General features: G+C 38.3%; 1 protein-coding gene across 1 annotated transcript in view; it reads left to right on the top strand.

The window, feature by feature from the left end:
- LOC120091724 (nuclear pore complex protein GP210) overlaps window positions 1-17,338 on the top strand; it is a 53,036-nt gene that overhangs the window by 16,027 nt on the left and 19,671 nt on the right. The window contains exons 18-24 of the mRNA XM_039049837.1: window positions 12,522-12,668; window positions 12,778-12,897; window positions 13,066-13,185; window positions 15,540-15,695; window positions 15,775-15,837; window positions 15,919-16,049; window positions 16,882-17,293. Coding sequence (XP_038905765.1) covers window positions 12,522-12,668; window positions 12,778-12,897; window positions 13,066-13,185; window positions 15,540-15,695; window positions 15,775-15,837; window positions 15,919-16,049; window positions 16,882-17,293 — 1,149 coding nt within the window. The remainder of the gene's footprint in view (window positions 1-12,521; window positions 12,669-12,777; window positions 12,898-13,065; window positions 13,186-15,539; window positions 15,696-15,774; window positions 15,838-15,918; window positions 16,050-16,881; window positions 17,294-17,338) is intronic.

The raw sequence follows: 17,338 nt of genomic DNA, 5'->3' as shown, positions 1-17,338 counted from the left end.
ATGCTGAAGAAGATGTTAATGTGGCTTGGGATAGTATAATGAACCGACTTTATCAAGAAAGGGATTGGCGATCTAATTTGACTGGTTTTTGAGAAATTGATGTGAGAATTGAGACTCCTTAGTTTATTCAGACAGTGATTCAAACTATGAAGGAAATTATTTCCAATATCAATGATTAAATTCCTTTCAAAAGAACAATAAGAACTTTTGAATATTTTCAATAGAAAGAGAAAAATTACGGAGAGTCAGAGATTGAAAACACCTTATGTGTATTCGAAAGGTGATGGATTAAGGCATTAGAACTTCTTGTTTAAACTCAATCCTCATCAAATATTCTTATGATGTGCAATGTGAATTTGCCCACTCCGTTTTCAGAAAATAAAAAAATATTTAAGCTTTACGCTAAATTGATTTGATGGAATTTTTAGTTGGGCAAACACTTTGTGACATGAATATGGGTTCTATGTTTTCTGGGAAAGCAGTCAATGTCTCATCCAAGATTAATTCAAATGAATTCACAATTGGCCATCAATACAAATTTTCAAATGGAAGTTATTCTTTATTCTTTTCTCAACGAAAGTAGTTGTCTCTATAAAATTCCTCAGAACAGAAGAGTAATTGATGAAGACTTTTGCTTACAGATTTGGTATGGTCTTGTCCCAAAGATATTGAACTTCTTTTGTGGACCGTGACATTAATTAGTATTAATATGATGGATTTGGTTCAAAGAAGATTTCCTACCTTGTGTCTCCCCTACTATGTGTGCTCTATGCTGCAAAAGTGGTTAATCTATCAATCATCTGCTACTGCATTGTGATTTTTCTGCTCAAGTGTGGAGTTACTTTAGGAAGATTTTTGGTCTTCATTGGTGCATGTCGGGCTGTATGCGTTTGTGAGGAAGCTCTCATAGGTTGGCCTTTGAAGGGGAATCCTAGATTTCTTTGGGGGAACGTCATTAGAATCATTCCGTGGCTCCTTTGGAAAGAAAGAAACGCAAGGATCTTTCTTGATAAGTCTCTTCTCTTTATTCTATTTGTGATCTTGTGCAACTTCCTCTAGTTGGAGTACTCAACATCAGGAATTTTGTAATTACTCCTTAGCTTCTATCAATCTCGAGTGGAAGGTGTTTTTTTAATCCTTCCTTTGGATAGAGAATCCTTCCTTATCAAGTGGTCCTTATGTTGTTTCGATGAGGTTTCTGTTGGCTTAACAATATTTCTTGTTTTTCATAAAAATATATAGAACTCTTTTCTAGACACCTATCAAGTCTGAATGCCCCACTCCTACAATTTTAGAAAGATTTCAACCACCAAGTATTGTGGTTTTGATATTGAAAAAATTTACCTCCTTAATCAAGGTGTGTGGGCTGCAATTTAAAGAGATTCTCTTTTTTGTTCCTATAGGGTTAGGCTTAGCCTAATTATCCTTCACTGCTTTTTATATTACAGAGTAGAAAATGTCTGATATATGTACAATAAGATAGGAGTGGTTCAAAAGACCAGGTTCCGTGCGTTGAGTTCAATTTTGTCCGGGTCACTTTTTGGAGATTTTCTTTGGCTTCTTTTGTCAATGTCACCATGTTTGGTGTTTGGGGTGGTGTTGATTGAAGTTTTAGGAGATTTAAATGGTTCTAGCTGGGTCTTGTCTTGCTTTTGCTTTGAGCATGATTAGGGTTATCCTCTCGGTTTAACTTGTGATTTGATGTTTTTAAAGGATTTTTTGCAGTTTGAATAGCATGGTGGATGTTTTGGTTTCTTTTTTAGCTTATGCAAAGGCTTGAGTTGTTGGGATTTGTTTGCAATTCTTCATTTGTTAACCTCTTTTCATTTTATCAATGAAAAGTTTCGTATCTTGTTAGAAAAAATTGAGATACGCTTTAGTATTATTGTGCTAGCTAAATTCTGGTGTCCTAATCAAGCTACCGTTGAACCTAGTGTTTCATGAGTGAACTAAACATATTGAAGTGGATTGTCATTTCATTCCTTAGAAAATACAACAAAGGTTGGTGTTCACTAGAGATATGTGAGGACTAGAAAATAATTGGGAGATTGTTAGGATACTTCCTAGCAAGAACTCTCAAGAACAATGAAAAAAACAAAGAACACTAAAGGATAGAAATATATATTGCAGTATTTTTGAAGAAACTAAAAATATCAGACTTTCGAGAGGGATATTCTCTCCTAAATTCCCCACTGTAAATTCATGCCAAAATGATCCACACCTTGCCCCCAATGCATTCCCCTATTTATAACAAAAAGACCTAACAAACCTACTAACTATTTACTAACATACCCCTTATTAATAACCATAAAAATAATCCTATTATTTCCCTAACTAGAGGTCTAATGTAGACATCCTTACAGAAGTCTTATATGGAGCAGGAATAAACTATCTTCGCAACAACTGGTATCGATTGGCTTATTTTCTCCAACTTGAGGGGGAGTGGTATAATATAAGTTATTATGTATGGTTGCCCTTCAATGTAATTATACATTCCTTTGGTTTAAAGTTCTCATGTACACCTCAATATATGTGTGACTCTCTAATCTACAATACAATTAAGTATTTTTCCCAATACTAAATACAAATTGAACATCATAGTTGCGCAAAGGTGGCCTGGTTTTATTTTCATCAATTAATTTTGCTGCTTCTGTCCATCAGTTTGGGGGCTTGCCCTGTCATGCCCTCATGCTGGCATGATCTGTTCAACAATCTTCAAGGTTAGCTGTTGTTTCCAATCAGTGCCTCAAAGACCTTTTGGTTTATGACTGACTTGTTTCAACGGTTAAATGCTTTGGTCTAATGGGGTGATAGCTTGCTTTTGTTGATTGTGTTCCAAGTTGAAGAGTACTTTAAGGGGAGGATGCTAGTTGGGATAATTTTTTTGTTATATCTTTTACAATCTTCAAGGTTAGCTCCTCTATCTCCTATTTCTTTTGGGATGTGGCTCCACATCATTACTTCTTATGGTTGTTTATTCATTATTCCTTTAATTCTATCAACAATGATATTACCTTCCACTAAAACTAGTTAAGGTGTTGATGTACATCCTGAACATCCTGATCCTGTTCTTCCCATTCCCTTAGAGGTGTCGGCTGAACCTGAACATCTTGGTCCTGTTCTTCCCACTAATCAAATCCCTTGGATAACATACTATAAGAAGAATCTCAAGAATGAAACAGTGCCGCCGCCTGTTGCTTCTCCGGCCCCAGTTCATGAGTCTAACTCGGTCTCAGCCCCAGGTATGAACATCCTTGTTTGTGATACTGATGATTATGTTGAGACTAATAATTGCAGAGTGGACAGAGATATAGAACTTGGTGATAGTGATGAGAAAATAGAAGGAATTGAGGAGGATGAAGAAACTGATGGAAAGAACAATACTGAGGAAATAACTCCAGCAAACGAGAACAGTGGAAGGGAAGGTGATTCTGTGGGAAGTCCTAAAGAAAGATCCATAGATCAGACGGCTAGCTGCAGTAAGAAACTTGGAGAAGAGGAAAGCCGTGATGCATCTCTCGATCTTCCCATTGCCTTGAGAAAAGGGACTAGATCATGTACGAAGTTCCCTATGCATAGTTACATGACATATAGTAACTTATCTCTCGAGTTCAAGGCTCTCACTACCAATCTAGATATGGTAATGGTTCCAAGTAATATACATGTTGCCATGGATGCTCATGAGTGGAAGGCTGCAGTTATGGAAGAAATGAGAGCTGTAGAAAAAAGGAGACATGGGAATAGGTTGCTCTTCCTGAGGGGCACAAGACGATTGGATGTAAATGGGTTTTTACTGTTAAGTACAAATCCAATGGCTTTTGACAAATACAAGACGAGACTGGTAGCCAAAGGCTTTACTCAAACCTTTGGTATTGATTACTCTGAGATATTCTCCTCTGTTGCCAAACTCAATATGATCCCGGTGCTGCTATCTGTTACTGTTAATAAAGATTGACCTTTGTACCAATTGGATGTGAAGAATGTGTTTCTTAATGGAGAACTCGAAGAAGTCTATATGAGCCCTTCACCCGACTTCGAGAACCAGTTTAAGCATCGGGTTTGTAGATTGAAGAAGTCACTATATGGGTTGAAACAGTCTCCAAGAACCTTGTTTGACAGATTCACCACGTTTGTTAAAGCACAGAGGTATGATCAGGGGCACTCAGATCACATGTTGTTTACAAAGAAGTCTGGTTCTGGAAAGATCTCAATACTTATTGTTTATGTAGATGACATTGTATTGACCGGTGACGATATTGATGAAATTATGAGACTTGAAACAAAGATGGCTGAAGAATTTGAAATTAAAGATCTGAGAAAATTGCGGTACTACCTTGGGATGGAGGTGGCTCGGTCGAAGGAGGGTATCTCTGTCTCACAACGAAAGTATACTTTGGATCTCCTCAAAGAAACAGGAATGACTGTGTGTAAACCTGTAGACACCCCTGCAAAGTATAATGCTAAACTGAGCAATGTTAACAATGGAGCTCCTGTCAGTAAAGAGAGATATCAGCGATTAGTCAGGAAGTTGATATATTTTTCTCACACGAGACCTAATAATATGCTGTGAGTGTTGTCAGTCAGTTCATCAAGCTCCCTACGAGGAACATATGATAGCCGTCGAATGCATTTTTACGATATCTGAAGGGCACTCCTGGTAAGGGCCTACTATTCAGTAAGTCAAGTAAACGTGGCATAGAAGCATATACTGATTCGGACTGGGCTAGGTCTGTTATTGATAGAAAGTCTATGTCTGGGTATTGCACTTTTGTCTAGGGCAATCTGGTCACTTGGAGAAGTAAAAAACAAGGAGTGGTTGCCAGAAGTAGTGTAGAAGTCGAGTACAGGGCCATGAGTTTGGGGATATGTGTAGAAATCTGGTTGAAGAAAGTGTTGACAGATCTTCGACAAGACAGTGAGCTTCCAATGAAATTGTTTTGTGACAATAAAGCAGCAATAAGTATTGTCAACAATCTGGTCCAGTATGATAGGACCAAACACGTCAAAATTAACAGACATTTCATCAAAGAAAGACTGGACAATGGGAGCATATGTATTCCCTACATCCCTTTTAATCAGCAGATTGCAGATGTCCTTACAAAGGGGTTGTTAAGACAGAGTTTTGATTATTGTATCAGCAAGTTGGGTCTGATTGATATTTACGCCCCAACTTGAGGGGGAGTGTTGAAAAGGGTTGGTTTGCCCTAGAGGCTTATTTGTAATTCTCTTATGGGCCTAGGGCTTCTTGTCTGTCTATTTATTTGAGCAAGTTTTCCTGTATTTTTGTATCACTCGAATAATAAAAAACTAGTCTATATCATGGTTTTTTCTCTCTGGTCTAGGGTTTTCCACGTAAATTATTCGTGTGTTTCTATTCTCCTTCCTCTTCTATTTTCATCAGATATATCCTCTAGTTCCTTTTTGATGATCATAACAAACATGAATTGGATTGCTTCTAAAGTGTAGGTGATCTCACATGGAGTGAGGAGGAAGGAAATGTTCAACGTTTAAGAAACTTGATGTGTGACATGACGGTCTCTCTCTTTTCTCTTTTCCCACAACTCACCCCATGCCTCCCTTCCCCCATGTCGGCCCTTCTCTGACAGTGATGACCCTTTCCCCCCACCATCGACCCATACCCCCACCTACTCGGCCATTTTGCCTCTGTCCAAATCCAACTCAGTGACCATTGACCGAAAGGTTTTCTCCATTAAAACCGATGACCGTTACAGAGCCTCACGTATCCAATTGATTGAAACTATGAAGGATCGAGCTTACTTTCTTGCTCTCAATTGGCAGACACTCGTATGGATCACTAAGACTTTCTCCTCTTTGTTGATTGCACCACTAAACTAGAAATTCTTTAAGGAGTTTCGTTTTGATGATCAGACTGTATGGGTTGAAAAATCAACCAACAGGTGGGGTATTTTGGCTGAAGTTGCCAAACTCTATAACAATGGGGGCCTAAATAAGATACTTGTTCCTATTGGTGAAGGAAGAAAGGGATGGAAAGCCTTTTATACCTTGATTCACTTCTTCTTAGATAAAAAAATATGTGATCCACAGCCACCCACCTTAAATGCACCAACAAAAAACATTAAGAAAACTACCTTTAAAGAGGCTTTAAAGGCAAAAGCTCCATTAATACATCCCAAAGGGGCAACGGTTACAGACTAACAAATCACGGAGTTAGCACATGCCACTATTCACTTCAACACAACCATCATTGTCAAGAGACATTGTTTCCACGACGATTGGTACAATATTATGAGGGCTTTCCCAGTGTCTTGAAAGGCGTGCGCCTAGGCACAAGGCGCAACAGTGGTGCCTCGCCTCGAAAAGGCGAGGCATATGACAGAAGGCGTACGCCTTCCACAAAGCATTGAGGTGTGCTTAGGAAGCGCGCCTAGTTGCGCCTATCAGTTTTTTTTTTAATAATGCAAATTTATTTGCGTTTTAATATAATTATATGATTTTATATATATATATATATATATAATTTTTAAAGCTTAATTTGGCATCATTATACATACTGGGATGAGTCCTACGACGGCTACAACAACAAAACAACGTCTTATTGGAATTGGACGGCTTGCTTCTTCTTCACGGTTTATACGTCTTTTCTTCTTCTTCTTCCTCTTCCTCTTCTTCTTCCTTCTTCACCGAATCAACTTCTTCTTCTTCTTCTTCTTCGCTAAATCACAAAACCATCTTCTCCTCCCCTAAAAAATTACAGAGAATGTCTCTTCACCTTTCTTCCTCTTTAAACAATATTCAAAACGTCTCTTCTTCTTGAATCATTCTTCATTCACGGTTTCTTCAAAAAAAAAGGAAAGAAAAGAAAAAAATGTCTCATCTTCTTCCAAACATTAGTTACTTTTTTCTTCTTCTTTGAACTCAAAGTCTCCAAAAAACAAAGAGTTTGACGTACAAACCTGATGTTGAATGACAATGACTAATATTTAAATCTTATCTATCTTTTATTTTTTTTGTATATTCTTCTTTAAGTCACATTTCTATCCATCTATGTTTTGGTTATTGTGTAAATAAACATGTATATAGTATATAGTATATATATTTTTATATATTGTGCACCTCATGAAAAAAAGTCCGTGCCTTTTTGTATGCCTTGCGTCTAGGCTCCAAATGGCCATTGCGCCTTAGTGCGCCTTGGGCATTTTAATACACTGGGCCCTCCAAGTACACGTCTGTGGTTGATGTGCTATCAATCCAATAGAAGCCGATCTGGCTCTTCTTAGATGTGAGGATGAAGAACAAACCAAAATCCTTGGGTCGATTAAAGATTGGTACAAGGTTGGTCCGTTCTCTCTAAAGTTCACCCCATGGAGTAATAGCTCTGCCAAAGCGAATCTTGTTGTTCCTGCGATGGTGGATGGATCAGAATAAAAAAACCTCCCTTTAAACCGTGGGACGACCATACCTTCAAGCTTATTGGGGACACCTGCAGTGGCTTTGTTGAAGTTGCAAGGGAAGTTATCTCGCCTCGATCTTTTAGAGGCGGTGATTAGCGTTAAGCAAAACTCCACAGGATTCATTCTGGTTGTTGTAGGGGTCTTCTCTCCATCTGTGTCATCGATAGTGGTGCAAATCAACCCTTTTTTAACAGCAACCGGTTTTTGGAATTTGTTCCCATAATCCATGGTTCCCAACCAGCGGACGGTTGCCTTCCTCTAGATAATGCAGAACCTAAGGCGCAGTTCAACTTGCAGAAGGGTCTCCTCAGACCGTACCCCAAGTTAGCACCTGCACATGCTCCACAGGTACCTTTCTCTGACCCCTCACCTACCCTATTTATCCCACCTCCCATGCCTAAGCCTATACCTACTAGACCTTCTCCTTCTCAAATCCAAAAGCCCGTTTTTCCACCAATCGACCCATCTACCCTTTCTAAAAAAGCCCATCCCCCAACCCATTGTTTTGTCAGAAGTTCTTCCCCTTGCCCCTCCCATCATTTCTCAACAAAAACTTACTTCACTCCATCCCATGTTTTCTCAACCAAAGCCCACTTCACCCTAGCCAAACCTTCCCTTTGCTACTCCCCCCACAACTCTTCAACAGACCGCTACACCCCTGACCAACTTTTGTCCCGATAAGCCCATTGACCCAACTTTAGCTCTCAAAACTGATCCTTTATCGAACTCGGCCCATCCAAGCCTCTTCACTAGTATTAAACTGACCCTTTCTCTGTCTCTACATCCATCGATCTCTAATGACACCTTTCCTCTCTCTTTGCCTCCTCCAACTAACCTTTATAATTCCCCACACAAACTTGGATTGGTGCCTCTCCTCCCTCCGATTTTTCCTTACAAAACACTTGGATTGGCGCCTCTCTGTTGGCTGAGAGCGACCTTGAACCAGAGGCAGAACTTGTTTCAAGCTCATCTGATCCAACATCCCATCTTCAAATTGTGGTTCCCTGGCTTCTGGAACATGCTGTGTATTACATCTATTCCATCAACCTCAAAGAAGGTCAAGCGATCCCAGGAACAAACCAGAGGCATTAATGGACTAAAGAGGCTTTATATCTCTATCAATTATGACAAGGACTATTCTAAGGCTTTTCTTGGTGGGTCGACCTCTTCTACATGATTATTCTATCCTGGACATCTAGACATTAAGGCTTGGGAGAAGCGAATGGTTGTGAAAAATCTTATTTTAAAACACAATACTACAATGGTTATCCTTTAGGTAACAAAGCTCGAAGATGTGGATCGTTTTATCATTAAGTCTCTTTGGAGCTCTAGGCATATTAGTTGGTCTGTGTTAGAGGCATCAGGAACCTCTGGTGGTATCATCATCATGTGGAACGACTCATCCATCACATCTAGAGAGGTATTTAAACGACTTTTCTCACTTACCTTACAGTTTTCCCTGGCTGATGGCTTTCTTTTTTGGCTTTTTGGTATATATGATCCTTCTCGGGCAAAAGATAGACCTCTCTTTTGGCAGGAGCTATACAACCTTCAAGGCCTTTGCACACAAAACTGGATATTGGGAGGTGATTTCAATGTGGCCAGATGGTCCTATGAAAAATCAAATGACAAGCCCCAAACGGCAAGTATGAAAACTTTTAATGTCGATCTCTTGGCCATTCCCCTTCAAAATGGTTCTTACACTTGATCTGGATATAGGCATTACCCGGTCTTCACTCTCATTGATCGCTTTTTTATAACTGAAAGCATCCAACATAAATTTGCCTACACGACGTCCAGGTAGCATCCGACCACTACCCTATCTTGCTATCCATTTGTGTAGACAAATGGGGTCCCACCCCTTTTCGCTTCGAAAATATGTGGCTTTTGCACAAAGACTTCGGTGGCCTTGTAGAATATTGGTGGAAGAACACTCCATTGCTTGGGCAATCGGGACATGGCCTTTTTGTCAAGTTGAAGGGTCTTAAAGAAATCCTCAGAGCATGGAACAAAGATACCTTTGGTTGTGTTTACATGCAAAAGAACCAACTTATAGCAGAAATCACACTACTTGATAGCATTGAGGAGTCAATTGATTGTCTCCCCATTCATAAAGTACAAAAAAGTAGTCTTAAAGCACAACTCCTCTCGGTGGTGGCCAAGGAGGAGGCTCTTTGGAGACAGAAGTGCAAAACCATTTGGCTTAGCGAAGGCGATCTAACACTCTTTTCTTCCATTGTGTTGTGGCCACAAAGAGAAGGCAAAACACCATTCTCGAAATTATCTCCACAAATGGTGTGAGCCTTCTTGCTGAACTCGATATTGTTGAGGAATTTCTAGGCTTCTTCTCTAGATTGTATTCTAAGAAGAACAACCTCACTGTCTTATCTACATTTAGCTACCCCTCCTTCACTATGCAACAAACATCACAACTAGAAACTCCCTTTAATGAACAGAAAATATGGGGGATTATTGTGCTCTTGGTACAAATAAATCCCCAGGCCCCAACGGATATATTGCTGAATTCTATAAGAAGTTTTGGCACATTCTTAAGCCTGACATATTGAGGGTGTTTTAGGATTTTTTTAAGAAAGGTATTGTCAATGCCAATCTCAATGAGACTTATATTGCCTCATCTCCAAGCGTGCTGATGCAAAAAAATTGGTGATTTTAGACCTATCGGTCTGACTGCTGGTATTTATAAGATTTTGGCTAGAGTCCTCTCTGATAAACTGAAGAAGGTTCTCCCTACCCTTATTTCAGAACACCAGTCAGCCTTTGTTGAGGGACATTAAATCTTGAATGCCTCGGTTATTGCCAATGAGCTTATTAATGAGTGGACTAGAAAGCGAAAGAAGGGCATTGTGATTAGACTGGATATTGAAAAGGCTTTTTTTACGGTCGATTGGGGCTTCCTTGACACCATTCTTCAAGCCATAGGTTTTGGTTGCCTTTGGAGAAAATGGATTTTGGGTTGTATCTCTTCCACAAATTACTCCATTATTATCAATGGTCGTCCTAAAGGAAAATCCATGCTTCTAGGGGTATTAGGCAAGGGGATTCGATATCTTTTTTCCTCTCTAATATCATTATTGGTACCCTTAGTCGGTTGCTAACTCAAGCTGAATTGGATAAAAAGATTCAGGGTTTTGGTTTTGATAATGATGGGTTGTCCATTTCCATCTTCAATTTGTAGTTGACACCATCTTATTCTCCACCTACAACCTGGAATAGATCAAGAATTTATTTGATGTTATTGATACTTTCCAATCCTGTTCCGGCCTATCCATCAATCACCAAAATTCTGAAATTCTTGGCATCAATCTTACTTCCACACATCTTCAGGACATTGCGGGGTTATGCGGTTGCAAGGTTGGATTGCAGCCTAACACCTACCTCGGGTTTCCTTTACATGGAAAGCCCAAAACTCTCTCTTTTCGGGCCTCTGTGATTGAGAAAATTGAGCGAACTCTTATTCAAGCCTTATTGAGCAACCTTCCCACTTATTATCTTTCCCTTTTCGATCTCCCTCGCAAAGTGACCAATATTATTGAAAAGATCTTTCAAGACTTTTCGTGGAAAGGGAAGGAAGGTGACTCTAACTTACATCTTGTTTATTGGGATAAAGTTACATCCCCTCAATCCACCGGTGGCTTGGGGATCACCAATCTCAAGTTGAGAAATGAGGGTCTCCTTGCAAAATGGATATGGCGCTTTAGGTTGGAAAGATTTGCTTTATGGCGGAGTGTGATCATGGCAAAATTTGGAACTTCCTTGTGCGGTAACAAAGCTGGGTAATAGATCCATGTCCACTACCAAAGGTCATTGGAAAGCATTGTCCTATCTCCAACCTCTCGTGGATCAACATGTTGCTACCATTTTAGGCCGTGGGAACTCCATTTCTTTCTGGTACGATGCTTGGGTTAACAATACCTCGTTACATACATCTTTTCCAAACCTTTATGCTCTGTCTTTTGCAAAAGAAGCTATGGTCATTAATTTGTGGAACAGGACAAATGGTTGGTCGAATCTCCATCTTCGAAGACATCTTAATGATTTGGAAACTGAGGAATGGGCAACACACTCTCAAACACTCACCACCTATCAGCCCCTCCAAACAGAAGACAAATGGTTATGGAAGTTGGAACCGTCTGGGATCTTTTCTACAAAGTCTTGGATTGATTCTAGGCATATCAGCAATGGGTTATCTTCTATATGCTCATTCAATGGTATTTGGTCCGACCACTACCCTAAAAATATTAAATTCTTTCTCTGGGAGCTTTCACACAAGGCAGTCCTCACACATGACAAGCTTCAACGCTGTAACCCCTCTCTAGCGCTATCTCCCAGCTGGTGCATTCTTTGCAAAAAGGACAATGAATCTCAAAGTCATTTATTCAGGTTCTGTACTTTTTCAAGGGCCTTTTGGAACCACATTCTTCTTGCTTTTAAATGGTATGTGGTCTTTCCCTCGAAAATCAATCAATTCCTTTCCCTTGTTCTTGATGATCATCCTTTCCAGGGAAGAGAAGGTCTCCTATGGAAACATATTGTTAGAGCATTCCTTTGGTCGGTCTGGCTCGAACAGAACAACCGCCACTTCAACAACAAATCTCAACATTTCGACCTTTTTTTAATCATATGATTAACATTGCTATCTCTTGGTGTAAATTATCCAAGCATTTCAATTGTTTTAGTTTTGATTCTCTTTTGACCAATTGGAGATGTCTTTTGTAACCCCTTTGGTTGTGGGGTTTCTTTCTCCCTCTCTTTTGTAATTTAATACATCAATGAAATTTGTCTCTTATCAAAAAAAAAAAAAAAAAAAAAAAAGGAAAAAAAGGAAAAAAAGGAAAAAAAAGGCTTCATACAGATCTTAGCAAATTAGGACTTTTTCTTATGTAGTTCTTGTTTTGACAATGAAATGTTCGTTTTGTGTAAAGAAAAAGTTTGGGGGCCTTTTCGTGATTTCCCAGGGCTTGGGAGTATCCTTGTGCCTCTTCTCTTGTGTTTTTTTCCATTATTAATAAGATGTTCTATTTCCATTAAGAAAATAGAAAAGTTCATTGACCACTTTCTTTTGTGCAGTTTGCGTACATGCATATTCTTGTACATATTGAAGATCAAATAGTTGAGCTTGTAGACAATGATGATTCTTTGATTACTGATCATGGGGTGGTTAAAGCTTCAGGTTTCAAAATTAAAGCTCTATCACTTGGGACAACAACACTTTATGTGAGTTTACTGTTGCCTTAGTGTTTATCTTCCATAGTATATATTTGCACTTATTTCTCAACTTCTGAAGAGGTTTGAATTTACAAGTTAAATTTATTATTAAAAACAGGTGAGTATTCTACAACAATCTGGACGTGAAATATTAAGCGAGCCAATAAAAATTGAAGTCTATGCGCCACCCAGAGTCCATCCCCATGATATTTTTCTTCTTCCAGGTGCATCTTACACGGTAAGTCACTAACTTATGGATTCTGGAATATAGAAAAATAAGCATGAATTAGATTAGAGAAAGTTAAACTAGATAGGCTTGTTGCTTTCAGAGTGTGATGTCTATATTTCATAAAATAGAAAAATAAATTTTTGACGTAGCTGCATTTTCCTTTTGGTGTAACCGCAGCTCACAGTTGAAGGTGGTCCAACAGTTGGGACGTACGTTGAGTATGCTAGTTTGGATAATGCAATTGTGAATGTTCACAAGTCTTCTGGACTACTTTTGGCAGTTTCATCTGGGAAATGTGTAAGAGATATTGTCAACTCGCTACATACATTGTTATCCTTCTAATTTATGTTGTTATCCTTCTAATTTTCTTTCTCGCTGTAGGAAATAGATTCTCTATGTATGAATTGTAATACACGGCCAACAAAAGCCAGCTGGTTCTGAAAGGACCTACGTTTGCACTAATCATTGGAATTTTGTAATTATAAAACAACTTAGGGGTGGAACTCCAAGAAACAAATAGATGTGTGCTATCAAGAGAACATTTTATTTATATTTTCCTGATAAAATCTCTTTTGGTATTGAGCCAAAGGATCTTTGCTTTATTTTTTCTGAAAAAGGTGCTCAAGGAGGAAACCATCTCTTATAATCCAAGGACCATTTTATGATTGGATTGGGGTATATATCTTATGAAAGCCAAGGAGAAGGGACATGAGAGAGATATGATCAACCGATTCCACGATCCTTTTGCACAAGCAACACCGATTCAAGGGTTGTTTGGCCCAAGGAGTTAGAGTTGGAGAGAGTGAAGTCTTAAACGCCACTCTTTGAAGTCCAAGGAGTTTGTGGGCCGCACGACCAAAATACATCAATTTTATGTTCGATTAGCTCTTAAATTGTGGGCCGCATGACTTCACAACTCCTCAAACTTCACAATTCTACTCCTTACCCTACGCATCCCTTAAAGATAAGGACATGTAAAAGGATGTGCTTCCTGAATTGTCTAGTGTATTATGGGGTGTTTGGCCAATGGATTTGAGGTTGGGTGCCCACACCATATTTGGCTCATGGAGTTAATACCTCCTAGTTTTAAAATCTATCTCGTGTTTCAACAGTCTGTGTATTGTTGAACTCCTCTTCTCCCACTAACCTGTTCATCTCCTATGTAACTTTAGCCCCCTACTTGATAAATCTCTTGTTTGTCTCTCTCACCATCAATCCTCCCTCAAACCCTAATGCCCCTCCCTCATGTAACCCTTCTTTGTCACACTCCATTTTCACTGAAACCCCCCTCCCACACTTTGTCTTCTCTGTCTGGAACCCTTTAGTTGAAAACCCACTTCTCCCTCCCTCTTTTTCCATGCTCGATCTCCCTTCTTTAATCTCTATACTAGTAACCCCTTTGCCGTTTCAACTACCTCCAACAAATCTCTTTTTGGATTTAGGCTATTCCCTCCTCTATGACTTCTTTACAAGGTTTTTGTTCTCCATCACTGTGATGAGGGGGATGGGAGGAAGTTCATTTGGAGGAGAGAAGGGAAAAATCCTATGTTCCTAGTGAAGTGGGACAAAAGAGATTTAGAAGTGAATATCTTAGGCCCCCGTTGATAACTATTTGTTTTTTTAGTTTTTGGTTTTTGAAAATTATGTTTATAAATACTACTTTCACATTTTTTTATAATTTAGATTTATTTATTTATTATTTTTATTTGACCAAGAATTCAAATGTTTCCTTAAGAAAGGTGAAAACTATAGTAAAGAGATTGGGAGGAGAAGCATGGATTTTTTAATTTCAAAACAAAAAACTAAAAACGTAATCATTATCGAACAGGTCTTTAGCTTTCACAATAAATATTATGTAATATTTGGGTTGTTTATTTTCCTTTTATTGATATTCTCTTGGCATTCTTTTCTTTTCTTCCTTCGAGATTTATGTACTTTGAGCATTAGTCTCTCTTCATTTCATCAATGAAAAGTCTTGTTTCTTTTTTTTTTTTTTTTCTTTTTTTTCTTTTTAAAAAAAGCTAGCACAAATCTTCTCTCCAGCCTCTTGAATCAGGTCAGACCACTCATTCCAGCTCTCAAGAATAGACTGGCATTGTTCTTAAAGACAACGTAGTATAGTCACTCAACTCATGGGTCTTTTTATTATTTTAGGGTTTCTCCGTATTGCCCACTACAAAACTAATATGGTCAGCTTTAAAGTTGCAAAGCTTGGACATATCCTTCCCGGGCCTCTAAGCATGGTTTTCCTTTTTATTTAGAGCTAGTGACTAGTGAGTCTCTTTGTTAACTACATTTTTCAAATTTATTTTCTATCCTGCAATCTTATTCAGCATATTAAAAGAGGGGGGGAATACAAAAGCAACATTCATTGAGTGTTTTTTTTTTCATTCTTTTCATTACCTAGTTATTGCTTGCATACAAATTGATCAATATTCCAAGTTTTCCAGTCTTATCCGTTTCAGAATCCTCTTAATCAATGATTGATACAACTTTGAGCATGTATATTGGTGTGGCAAAAAATCTGATCATTCTATTCGATTATTTGGTGTGGCTACCATTGCACTCGAGTTCTTGCTTCTGTTTGTCATTAAGTATGCACTCACTTTTCCTTAGTTAATTCCTTATTTTCTTAAAAAACATAATTCCAGAATATCAGTGCCACTTTTTTTCGCTATGGAGGCTCTATGATTTGTCGAGCATATGGAAACATCAAAGTAGGAATTCCATCAAATGTGTTGTTGAATGTACAAAATGAACAACTAGGTGTTGGGAACGAGATGCCTATTTACCCCTTGTTTCCAGAGGTAACAATTAAAAACTGAAGCTAAAAATCTTCACTCGATTACTAACATGACTACCGACTGACTTTTAGTCTGTTGTCAGGGTGATGCATTTTCCTTTTATCAATTGTGCAAAGGTTATAATTGGACTATCGAAGATGAAAAGGTGAGACTGTATCTACCTCTGTAATTATTAAAAGTGAGGTACTAGTATCCCTTGGATAGAAATGTGACATATGTTGCTTAGGTGTTGAGTTATAGTTTATCGGAGCGCTTAAGTGGTAGAGACTACAAGCCTACTTCAACTGTTTTAGAGGATGCTCAGTTCCCAAGTTATATGAACGAGGAGATTGGTTTTATCAATATGGTTTATGGAAGGTATGCACTAATTACTGCTGCAGCAAACTAATTTTACTTCAGTCCACACACATTTGGGTTTTATGGCATTTTTTTTTCTGTTCAATTTTAAGTTTCACCTTCTAATTTTGATGGTTTTATAAAACATGAACAAAGAAAAATGTGTAAATTAAATCCATCTTGAAAAGAAAGCGTTGTAGACCATTGCCAAAAGCTTGAGAGAGCAAGAGCATTTAGAACACGTGGTTGGTGAGGTTTGATGACTACTTGGTCCCTCTATAGTATATTGTGAAACAAATTTACTATAACATGTCTGAATATTAAGGACGGTAAACAACAAATCTATGTACATGGTGATTGGGGATGGTTTGGGCATACGAGGCACATTCCCTGAACAAGCATGGCTTATACACCTATTTTAATTTGATCGTTGAAAAATGTTTGTGATTACTTGAGGCTAGTAGTAAAATTTTATTTTGATTAGTAAGACTGAATTTTTAAGGTTCTACTGAAAATTGGGTGAAGAGAGAAAAAGGAAAATTGTATGATCATAAATAGGAATAGAGGAACTTTATTACATTCTTTTAAGCTGTTAGGTACTATCGATTTAGTCATTCATGTCAGACAAACATTATGCTATAAGGGCTTTTTTATTTTTTGTTTTTATTTTGTCTTTTTAATTTAATCAATTTAGTCATTCATATCAGGCAAGGTTGAATTAGTGGGAATGAGATGGTGATACATTTCTCGGAGGTTGTTGGGTGTATGATGATCCCTTTTCATCTATAGATCACTGTCTTGCTTTCACCTTTCCTGCGTTTTTTTATCTGTGTTTCTCGATTTTGTTCCCCAGATCTGCAGGCATAACAAATATTGCTGTTTCTTTCTTATGTGAATTCACTTCTGGCTCCAAAGTAGAAACAAGAAATTTCAATTCTTCGGCATCTTTATCAGTGATACCTAATCTTCCCCTCTCTCTTGGAGTTCCAATCACCTGGATTCTTCCTCCCTACTACACTTCAAGCAAAGCTTTGCCATCATCCATGGACTTATATGGCCACTGGGAGAGTCAGAACCGAAAAAGAACTATAACATATACCCTATTAAGAAGTTGTGATAAAAAGGATGAAGATGCCTGGAAGGATGCCATCTCCATTCATGAGGAAAGAATAAAGACATCGGAGAGTAACAATATTGCATGCATTCAGGCAAAGGATCGCTCTTCTGGAAGAATGGAGATTGCTGCTTGTGTCAGAGTGGCAGAGGTATAAATTTTATTTTCATGTGTGTTAATATCTAAAAATAGAGTG

Source organism: Benincasa hispida, chromosome 11, assembly GCF_009727055.1.
Source record: "Benincasa hispida cultivar B227 chromosome 11, ASM972705v1, whole genome shotgun sequence".
NCBI lineage: Eukaryota > Viridiplantae > Streptophyta > Magnoliopsida > Cucurbitales > Cucurbitaceae > Benincasa > Benincasa hispida.
This window is presented reverse-complemented; position numbering and strand designations above follow the sequence as displayed.